The following is an 11,581-nucleotide window of genomic DNA, read 5'->3' as shown; positions in this document are numbered from 1 at the left end:
AAAAATTAATTTTGTGATCAGTGCTACCCAAACCACTACTACTACTATTTACACCATAGACTTCTATGCATACTTTTTTCCCGCGAGTTTTAATAGAATTTGTTGCCAATAAACATCAGTGGCGTAATAATAAACACAATGGCGTTGCGAACATAACTGCACCCGGGCCGCGACACTATATTGGCGCCCCCTTCCCCAACAAAAACAAATTTTGTTTTTCTTGAAAACCATTTGGCTCCCCTCTGCCAGTGGCGCCCGGGGCAAGCTGCCCCACCCTCTGCTGAGAGGTTTTCTTCGTTTGTGAGCAATAGGAAATTCTGAAGTTCCTCAAGGCCAGGCAGCCTCAAAGGATTAACCCATCGTGTATAGCCGCCTTAAGTTCTGCGTCAGCATTCCACTGACTTGTGAGATTTGGAAAGAATGGAAATCCACACGTGGATAACATAACTTGTGTAGATTCATTCGTTCTAATTACACTTGAATAATATCTGTTTAACGTTAACAATTCTTCGTCATCTCTTTGCAGTTACGTCTATAGATTAACGTTTGCCTGAGAAAATTTTACAATTTTAACGAAAATTGTCCCAGAAACGTTCCAAATTTAAAAGGAGACACTTACCTTTTAGAGGACCGACTTCAGCGTAACGATTTTCCGTCTTCTCTTCGCGAATCCGCATTTTCTCCTCTAACAAAACGGTGCCAACAATGGAGTCATCCAACAATGCATTCTAACAATTGATTACTTTCGAGAAATGCGTGACGCGTTATGCTATAATATTAATGCAGTTGAATTATATCACTTTAAAAATTAAAATTTTTCTATTTTTTTCTAATAAATAGAATTATAAAAATAAAATATACAGATGTCAAATGAAATCATTTATTCTAATGTTTTGGAAAGTTCAAACAGAAATTCGTATTACGTATTACACAACCACCCAAGAATTTTTTCCTGTATTGACTTTTTTTGGGTTCAGCGGCTCTGAAAATGTGGAAATTTGCAATAACTCGGAGGACAAAGTATTAGAATTTGGCAAGATTTTAATACTTTATCTTGTTGAATAAACGTGAAACATCAGTGAAAATAAAAGGCATTTTTAACCCACGAGTATAAGTTTTCATATTAGAAAGGCAACAATTAAAATACAATCGTAGATTTTAATGAGATGCCAATAACTTCACTATTTTAGAATAAAAACTGACCTCAGTAAGACATCACATGACCCAACTCGTAGTGTTATATACCCTTTAAATGCTCAACATAGACATTGGCGATTCAAAGCTATGGTTGCCAAGTAAAATTTTATTTTATTTTTCCCACATTTTTGTATTAATTTCATTACTGATTGCTTCATGAGGTAGAGGCTTATACAAATTGCATTAGAACAGGCCATTTGTATAAATGTAGTACTTAAGGTGACACCTATCACTGCAGAAGTCCCGAGAACAAGACTAAATGGGTCGTAAACTAATTTTTCGGGTTGTTGTCTGTTTGAATTTGTTGGACCCATAACACCCTTGGCCAAAAAAAACACCATTTAGTCCCCACAAGGCGAAAAAAGTTTAAAAAATTATATATATATAGCTTTAATCATTATCATTATTTATAAGCAAAAGAATAATTAGTATTAGTTTAAATATAATAGTAACTTATAGATGTTGTCGAAACCGTGTTGTATTTGCTTATTGTGTACAGGCACAATGAAGTGACGTTTTTCTCAACACTGGGCTAGTTGAATCTTTTATTTAGTTAGAACGTTTTTTCCATACATCAACGTTTCCTTCCAAAAAAGACGCAGAAAAGAAAATTAAATACTTAAGCTTTCCATATATAAAACATGTATATGAAAAAATTAATAAAGAACTTAGGAAAAATAACATACAGCTCGCACCAAATTATAAAAATTTAATATCTAGATTAAATAAGAAACAATGTTCAACAAATAATATAGAGGATAAAAATGAAATTAAAAATGTTGTCTATAAAATACCCTGTACTTGTAAGAATAACAGTTTTTACATAGGAGAAACAAAAAGAACATTAAAAACACGTGTTAAAGAACACATATCCGATTTAAAATATAGTCGTCTGAACTCCGCTTTTTATGATCATTGTGTAATCAATAATTGTAATATAAACCAATCTAATATACAAATTTTACATAAAGAAAAACGGATTTATGACAGAAAATTTAAAGAAAGTGTGGAAATATTACGAAACAAAAACCAAGGCTGTATAAATAAAAACTTAAGTGTTAAAATTCATGAAAATTGGTTAAAAATATTATAATGAAATGTACTAGATTAATACAATTTATAATAATAGAATGGTAAAAAAGAATTATTTAATGAAACAATGTTCTGTATTAACGTCATATGTAAATTAGATAATAAGAAAATATGCAGAGTAAACTTTAAGAGAAATAGTGATTTATTGTATAAAAAAATTAAAAATTTTTTTTTTATTTCCTTAGGGATTTTCAAATGTTTGTCGATTAATTTGTTAACTAGTATAACTTACGGCACATAGTGCTATATGCAAATTGTCGGATCAGTCGACGAGGTGGCAAAAAAAGACTTTTGAAATTTGTAAGTTTTAGTTTTTTAAAATCTGCAGAGTTTATCTTGTTTATGTGATAAAATGTAGAAAAGGTTTTGTTTTTAACCTGTATAGTTAAAATTGTGATAAAAAATTGATATTGAAAATGTTAAAAAAAACCTAAGTGTAGTCTGATTTCTACTGTATGTGCAGTGTCCATGCTGAAATGAGGTATGGTTTACAAAGAATTTATGTGAGTTTTTTGGTTTTTATTTGTGTCCTGTTAAATATTTTTATATATATTTAGTTAGCTGAAGAGGGGCTGATGCCCGAAACGTTGATGTATGGAAAAAACGTTCTAACTAAATAAAAGATTCAACTAGCCCAGTGTTGAGAAAAACGTCACTTCATTGTGCCTGTACACAATAAGTAACTTATAGAATACAATAATCTGTATGTTGCAATAATTTACGGAATTTTTATGTTTTCAATATTAATTAATGGCTATCAAAGAGAGCACATTCTAAGAAAACCATAAAATATTTTGTTGATCATGAATGAATTTTAATAGAATAGGCAAAAAAACTGTATGAAATACTGTATATCTCTTTTTAAATTCTCCTAAATTTCGCAAAATCTACGCAACTAAAATTCCCTAAATCTAGGGCAAATCTGTACATTTTCACGTCTGGTGTCGACTCCAAACATGAAAGTCGCGACCAGACATAAAAATCGTAAGAGAAAGAGAACCAGATTAACTATACCTGTATATGAACTTCCTATTTGTACCGCAAGTTACGTTATTTCAATTGAAAAATTTTGCCCTGAACGCAATTAGATACTCTATTTCTAATATGAAAAGTATGATGTATGGGGTAAAACATTACTAAACTCTAGGCAGACAAGTGCTATGTGATACCTCTCAGTGATGGCATAATGGCACGTCTATTTCGTGCTATATCATTGTCGCAGTAATTTGGTGACTATAATATACATTTTTTAAAAATTACATCCTTTTTTGTAAGATTTGTATTTAGTTAATTATTTTGTTTATTTTTCCAATAGATGGAAATGAATCGATTCATACAAATCCATTCTAAGACTTAAGATAGGGTTTAGGACATTATCTAAGTTGGAACTATTTGAACGTAAGTGCCGAATTTCATAGCAATTGGTCGAATAGCATAGGCGAGTATAGGGAACAAATAAAAAAAAAAAACAAACAAACGTCCATATACTAGTAGATGAGCCCGCTTTGCTCAGGCAAAAGTTACGATACCGAAGATTAAGATTATTACATTATAGCCAACCTTACCCGTTTTCACAGAATGCAAGAATTTGGTCTCCCTGTTTTCAGACTACTTAGAGAATTTTTGGAAGGGTCTAAAAATATGTTCGATTTCCTGCAAAAAACGCAAGCGCCTGTAAATCTTGTACGTCGTTTCTCTTAACACTTCCATTGTTACTTAACACTTCCATTGTTGAAGCCTTAATCCTGGGAATTTCGAAAAATCCCTTCTTAGAGTGCGTCTTCGTGACGTACCCTAACTTTGTACCAAATTTCAATTTTCAACTCCTAACCGTTTGGGCTCTGCGCTGATTATTATTATTATCAACCCGTCTCGATTATATATATAGATATATATACATTTTTTTAACAGTGTATTAATTTATGAAAGTCACGTTTAGAGCCCATGTGTAATGGTTTTAAAAGATTGTACGCATTTGAAATCTTGACCAACTCTTATAAAATAATGCAGTTATCATTAATTATAATTATAATTTAAGCTTTAAAAGTACATTTTTGTTTCGTCACACGTACTCGTGTTAATCTTTCGGTATCAGTTATTCTTTGAAACGTATCCGACACTGCAAATTAACTAGAACTTCCACGTCATGAATTAATTACGAAAGAATTAAATTTAAACATGCACTTGAACTTTGTACGTGGTGTTGATATTATGTTTTGTGTACTAACATACATTTACCTAGAATTATAGTAAAAGTGACATGACACATCCTTATTATTTCAGCTTCGTTGTAGTCGTTGTAAATATCAACTGCTACAAATCAATGTTAGACATAAATCGATTTTTACGCAAATCATTTATTATTTAAATGTATTTTAATTTGTAAATCAATTTAAAAGTAATCATGACAGTAAATAATACTTTATTATTAAGATGTTAACATTTGAATAATATCTGAGAAATTTATTGAAAAATCTATATGTGATGAATGGAAAATATTGTAAACAAGATTTTGTTTTTAGTATTAATATTTTAAATTATATTATCAGTTCAATTAATCTGTTCTTATGTAATCATTATCTTTAAGTGATCTTTAACTGGGTAAATATCACATGGTTACTGTGTTGTATAAGATACATTATCAATGTGAGAATGTTTTATATTTACTTTTTCTATATCTTTTGTTTGCATTTTTGTTTTTTACTTTTCCAAATCTATGGGAAAAAACATGCAAATATTTAACTTTTAAATCTGTAATTATATAGTTTTATCATATCTTCTGAATACTGATGCATTCGGTATTATAATGTGCTTCTTTACTTCGTTTATTGTTTGTAGATTATATTTCTACATGGGTCTTAACAGCAAAATTATTCGTGGAAAGTTTAGTCTATTTCTGCTTAATCAATACGTTTTATAATTAATTGTTTTAGTCCTCTCGAACAGAGGGTATTCCTACAGATTTTTAGGAACATTACACTAGAAGTATCTCTGCATACCTTACTCGGTTTAATGACATAGGAGGAAGTTTAAAATTTGACTAATAAGCTGATATATATGAAGTAATTGGTAATTGGTAATTCAGCGAAGCTGAAATAAAACACTTCGTAAGTGAGTAAGTGTAATATGTATTACATTTATTAGCTAAATATTTATCAAACTAAATCAATAAATGAAATATTATAAACGTAACTGTATGAATAGACGTTGGAATTAATTTCCGAATCTAATATCAAATCAAGATTACACCTGTGCATTCTACTATTGTGTGAAATTATACCAAACGATTCGTCACAATCTTACGAAATTCTAAACGATAGATATCGAGATAATCACTAAATAATGCTTTTACAATACACAAAACTATCTGAATTACTTGACAATTTTGTATGATTTTATAATAATGCACGTCTCCCCTCAAACTTGCGAGTTTTAAATTGCTATCGACAGAAGGTCAGAAACAGATCACACTTTCATTTTCGACTAAAGGCTAAACACAGTTTCGTTTTCCTAGAAAATATCCACCGCAACTAGTTTAAGGTTCAGAAGATTCAGAATTTTAATAATCTTATTGGTTTTTCATCTTATATAATTTTGCTACACTTATCAATATATCGAAGTATAAAGCAAAAATAAAGTCGAAAGGGTAACGAAGATTTTAAATCTAAGTTTATATCGGCAAAAGAGAAACTAGTAAACAGATAAGAACAGCTAATTCCTGTAATTTCTGTGACTGTTAGACCATTGCGATAGGAGTTGAATATATTTGAATTTTTGCCAAAGTTAATTCGTTGGACCAATTACACGATTAGTATTCAAAACATTTTCAACCAATCAGTTTTTAATTATAATTGCCTCACGTCATACGAAGCAAACAATATTTCGCTTTAATTACTGCTCGTTTGATTTGTTCAGAGGTTTGTATGACGACGTGTACCTAACATAAAGTTTTGTTTATGTTATCTTGAACATCGTTTTTAGTTAAATAATAGAGTTTGATATAGTGGATTGCTCAGTTTTATGGACTTTTTTTTACATAAGAAGATTCTAAATTTACTTGCAAAAGATATGAAGTAGCCTGTCTTAGGATAAAAAAAAATTGTACGAACATCATGAGTACGTGTGTTGAAGGTAAACCCAACCAAGAAATTGATTACAAATGGGATGAAAAAATATTAGAAGAATTTAGAAACGATGTACTCAGTAAGTATATAATTATATTATTATAAATTTGATAAATTTTTATGATCGCGATTGGATCACTTGAAATGAGCTTGTCTGAGAGAATGTCACTATGACATGAAAGATAACTGACGTTGTAAAATATTATATTAATTAATAATATATAGTCTTGCCCCACTCTCATCTATAGCGTTTAGCAAAATTAAGACGTGTCTTTATGTAATTTGGTAGGTATAGGCTTTACGGTTTTGAAATTGTTAAATTTTAGACATCTGCGAATAGTCAAAGTACTCGCTTCTATTTCCAAGCCATGTTTCAATTTTCTCTTTAGTTGTGACGATGTATCGCAACTTCCAGTCGTTATCAAACGTTTTTGTTTTGCGCTCAATGTTTTCTTCCTCAGCTATTTAATTTTCGCTATATGGCAGCGCATTATTTTTTATTCTTGTTACACCCCAACGTCCAAACTAACGTCTAATACTTTCTCAACAGTTTTCTCAACAGAAAAACAATTTTTCAGCCAGTGCACAATACGAAGTTTCTTCTAACTGGAAAGCTTCTTCGTGATAACCCGTATCAAGCAGCAGCTCATTTGCATATAATATCTCGTTAATATACATGAAATTAAATTGTTCAACGTTGATGTTATAAGAAATGCATCTATTTGTCAAAATCCTCTCAATGCACCTTTCAAGCAGAATTTATATACTGTAGATATTTTAAAAGTGTGAAAATTGTTATAATTTTTTGCTATTATAGAAATCTTATAACTAATTTAGTCTATTTTTTTTCTACTTTCGCATATCGAATAAATATTTTTATTTTTTTTAACGTGATGCTATATATATATATATATATTACAATTTACAGAGTTATCGCTGTTCCATCTCCAGTTGTGTCTAGTACAATATCGATCTTTGGTACCAGACACAACTAGAGATGGAACGGCGATAACTCTGTAATCTGTTTGACTCTATCGATATTTATGATCTGTTAAGCGATATACTCTTCATAAATTATGCCTTTTGACTCATCCGCCATTGCCGCAAAAAAGACAGTCACAACTGCCACCAGAGTATGTCCCTGATCAAACTAGCTTCGTATTTGTGTTTTGTATGAGTGGAGTAGCAAATTTTACGTTTGAGAGAAAATATATTAATACACTGTTGTTTTCCTCTTTTTAATGATAAATCAATGCAAGGCGAATTCACGGGAATAACAAATCCGTTCCAAAATTTATATTACTTACTTAAACCTATTTTCTGATATTTTCTAAATTTATTGTTAGTTGAGTACAAAGAATTGAATACTATTTAAAAAATGATGTATAAGACTATTGTATTATCACGAATTCAAATTATTAAATTAACTTTAGTACAATCTTATCTGCTGAGGATGTAAAGGATATAATAAAAATGCAGATAATAGAAAATCAAATTACTATATTAAATCAAATGACGAAATAACATGGAGAAAGTACACAGACTAAAATTGTCATGTGTACGGTATAATGTATTTGATACATAAGGAATTTTCTACATATTCTGTATAGAAAAACTAATGGAACAAATTCCAAAAAATTTGATATGCATATTTTCCTAACAGCTAATTAAGTATAAATGACACAAGTAAATAGAGTTACGGAATAACTTGAGCGAAGATGAGTTACAGTTCAAGATTTTCTGGTCAGCTCCAGTGGCGCAGTCGGATTTAATTTTAGGTAGTTGGGTCGAACAGATAAAAAATTTCTTGATTACATTTGAATAAAATTCCTATTGTATGTGACCGCTAATTCATAAGAACTGTAGGAATACCAGACACGACACAATATTGATACTTATCTTAATATTAAACGTAGCAGAATAAATATAAATTTAGATTAAAAGGATTGTAACTCTAGTGTTAGAGGCAATTTGAAATGCACTTATTTTAAAAAGCCAGATTTCGAAAGAAAAAAAGAGATTTTATGTTTATTTTGACCCTAAAATTTACACTAGACAGAACAATTATTTAGGCTGTAGGAGAGTTTCATTTTCCTAGACAGTTGGTTTTTTTATGCTTTTACGTAATTAATTTTTTAATATGAAAAGGAAAAATTAAGCTTTGCTACATAATGAACAACCTTTTGCTTATTCTATCAGTGAAATATTGGATCGGAGTCTGTATAGTATATTAGATTTAATTTTTTGTCTTTATGTTATAAATTATAAGAAATGTAATTTTATCTTATTTTACCTGAACAAAAGATGAACAAGACCTAAACTGTAGAACTGACGATATATTTCTTCTAAGTTTTCTACGAGCAAGAAAATGCGACAGAGAAAGAGCATTGAAATTGTTGAAGAATTATTACTCGACCAGAAAGAAATATCCAAATGTTTTCAAGAATCTAAGACCATCAGCGCTAGAAGAATTTCTGCAGATGAATATAATTGCATCTACAAGGTTCGACAACGACAAGGTTTTGGGTTTAGGATTAGTTAGTAAGTCAGTTACTTTTGTTATATTTGTAAAATGATTTAAGATAATTTTATTTACAAATGTATTTTTGTTCAGGCCGTTGCGATCCAACGAAAGTGAGATTAATTGATATAATAAGATGCATAACACTTTTGCTTGATTTAGAACTAAATGATCATCCGATTCAAGTAAATGGATATACTGTATTAATAGATTTTAATACAATATCTTGGAAACACATGATTCAGTTTACTCCATCAATGATACAATTAAGTGTTTCGTGCATACAAGTAAGTATGAACTTTATTAACCACAACAGTAAAACTAAGTTAAGGTGTGCTTTTCCCCATTCTTCGGTTTCGTCATTTTGCCTGTAAGACACCTGTTAAATAGTTTTGCATAATATTAAAGAACGTAAAAATAAGGAAATAATATTTAGAATGGCCTAAAATTTAAAGGCTGACATACAATCAGTTCCTCAAAACCAATTACAGTAGTAAGTCGCTGACGATTTGTATAATAAAATATAAATAAATTATGGTAATATTTTGAAATCAATAAAAATGTAAACCATGTTTTTATATTCATTTAATACTCGTCGATATATTACAATTCCTGTTTGAAAGTAATAACATAGAGTACTAAATCCTATCGGGTGGATAGTCAAATGAAATACGCCAGTGATTTTTAATTTATTTTCAGCCACAGCTCTCCAAGTTCTATAAACTTATAATCCTATCCAACGCCTCCAACCGTACCCGTACGTCCCCATCTTCATTCATGAGAGAGGCTTGGAAATATTCTGAGAAACTTCTGTACCACCCTCGCCTTTACCGTATATTCTTGTCAAAATCTGAAAACCATTAAATGCAATGTTTGTTTTTACCCGTTTTCAACGGAAGAAAGGAAAACTTTGTTAATGATTCGAACACTAGCCTGTGGTCATTCATCGGTCCTTCCTCTAAGGATCCCTGCCCTCCTCTTGTTTCTTTTCTTTCCTTAGATTTACTTACTGCCCTCTGATAACCAAAAACATAATTACAGTAGAGTGTCGATTATCCGAAAATCAATCATCCGAAACGTCAATCATCCAAAAGAATTCCACTCGGCATATTTAAATTTTCGCCAGTGCTGTAGCGCTGCAATCTTTGGCTGTCTTCGGCTACTCAAATATTTTACGTTTTTGATACTAAATTAACTTCTGAAGTATAATTTTTTATTGTTTTTATATTTTTCAATATATTTATTTTGTTCGTACAAAATAAAAAAATAATTTTTAACGATACAATAGTCTTTGTTAGTCTTAACATCGACGAAAATTAAACGCGAAGCGACACGCAACGGAGAAAAATGTCAAGATGGGATAAATTAATATATTTTTTCGTACATAATCGGTTATCCGAAACATCGATCTTCCGAACAACCCCAGTTCCCAATTGATTAAGATAATCGACGCTCTACTGTATTTTATTCGTTTCCCTGGCTACTTGTCTTTTTATCTTATTTCTGAGAGATAGGTGACATTTTGGTCTCATAATCTTTTTTTCAGATCGTTCTCTACCTGCTCGACAAATCTGTTGTAATTACGAAGTAAGATACTTTTGACTGATGCGTATTTGACAGTTCTTGTTAAAAACAAATGTATCAGAAATTGAAATTACCTGAAAAAAAATTATACAGAAGATTACTGAAGGAATTCCAAAAAAAATTTATCTACATCCGTCCATCAATATTTAGTGAAGACAATCACGATATTTTTGAACACAAGCGTAAATGTGCAGTGTTAGAATAATGTAAGAATAATAATATACAGGGACTCAGTATACAGTAGGCTTGCATGCAATTTGTATGCAGGAAAAGCTTATTGTATAAATTGTATGAAACGTAAACAACACTTTTATTGAAATACTTTTATAAATATAACATCACATACATACATACAAAGGATAAGGCTTTACTCGGTGGTGTAGCCCTAGAAAAAGTAGGAGAGGGATGAGGGGGAAGAAATGGAGGATAGAGGGATTGGATGGGGGATAAGGGATAGGGAATAAGGAATGAAAGATTAAGGGAAGAGAGGGAACCGTTGGCACCTGTCGGGAACCGTTAGTCCGGTGGAGAAGTCACAATAAGATACTAAAGGTACAATCAGTACAAAGAAAGGGAAATATTAATAAAAGGTAGTGCCTTCTTGACGCAGACAAAAGGGTTGAGGACGGTTGAATGGATACCGTTACAAACAGCACAGGAAAGTGCACTCGAGAGATAAAGTCCAATGTGAAGAGCAAGGTCCTTGGAGTGGGTCTTCATGACTGATCCTGATGGAAGAGTTGGTTCTGGTGGTAGAAGGTCTTGGTGATCGAACGTCGAGTCGGTGGATGGTTGGTGATATACCTCAATCCTGAAGGTTGATACTGGTTGTGCTGCTTGATGGTGATGCTGAAATGTGGGTCTGAGGAAAAGATGAGGGCTGGTAGTCAGCTAGGTTTAGAGTGTTGACAAATTTGAGAAAAGACTTGAATATGTCTTTGTTCTCAACAAAAGCACTGAGATGGCAGGGCCAGTTGTGTCCGTTTTTTGTGGTTTTGTTCCTCAGTTGCTGGCGGTGCTGAGCGTGCTTAGTACAGGTAAAAATGAGGTGGAATGGATCGTC

General features: G+C 31.4%; 2 protein-coding genes and 1 long non-coding RNA gene across 3 annotated transcripts in view; 2 read left to right on the top strand and 1 right to left on the bottom strand.

Annotated features, from left to right (window-relative positions):
- The window catches only part of LOC111615279 (clavesin-1-like), a 12,053-nt gene extending 11,339 nt beyond the window's left edge, over window positions 1-714 (bottom strand). The window contains exon 1 of the mRNA XM_023356697.1: window positions 620-714. The gene's annotated coding sequence lies outside the window, so the exon portion shown is untranslated. The remainder of the gene's footprint in view (window positions 1-619) is intronic.
- Window positions 715-2,472: 1,758 nt separating this feature from the next.
- Window positions 2,473-2,933, top strand: LOC111615281. The gene is made up of 2 exons (XR_002755053.1): window positions 2,473-2,770; window positions 2,847-2,933. It is a non-coding gene; the product is annotated as an uncharacterized LOC111615281 (long non-coding RNA).
- A 3,162-nt stretch (window positions 2,934-6,095) lies between these two features.
- The window catches only part of LOC111615278 (clavesin-2-like), a 15,623-nt gene continuing 10,137 nt past the window's right edge, over window positions 6,096-11,581 (top strand). The window contains exons 1-3 of the mRNA XM_023356696.1: window positions 6,096-6,492; window positions 8,718-8,954; window positions 9,028-9,221. Of these exons, the coding sequence (XP_023212464.1) occupies window positions 6,402-6,492; window positions 8,718-8,954; window positions 9,028-9,221 (522 nt within the window). The 5' untranslated portion in view covers window positions 6,096-6,401. The remainder of the gene's footprint in view (window positions 6,493-8,717; window positions 8,955-9,027; window positions 9,222-11,581) is intronic.

Source organism: Centruroides sculpturatus, unplaced genomic scaffold (genome assembly GCF_000671375.1).
Source record: "Centruroides sculpturatus isolate CEXI.00-Female unplaced genomic scaffold, Cexi_2.0 scaffold1435, whole genome shotgun sequence".
Lineage (NCBI taxonomy): Eukaryota > Metazoa > Arthropoda > Arachnida > Scorpiones > Buthidae > Centruroides > Centruroides sculpturatus.
This window is presented reverse-complemented; position numbering and strand designations above follow the sequence as displayed.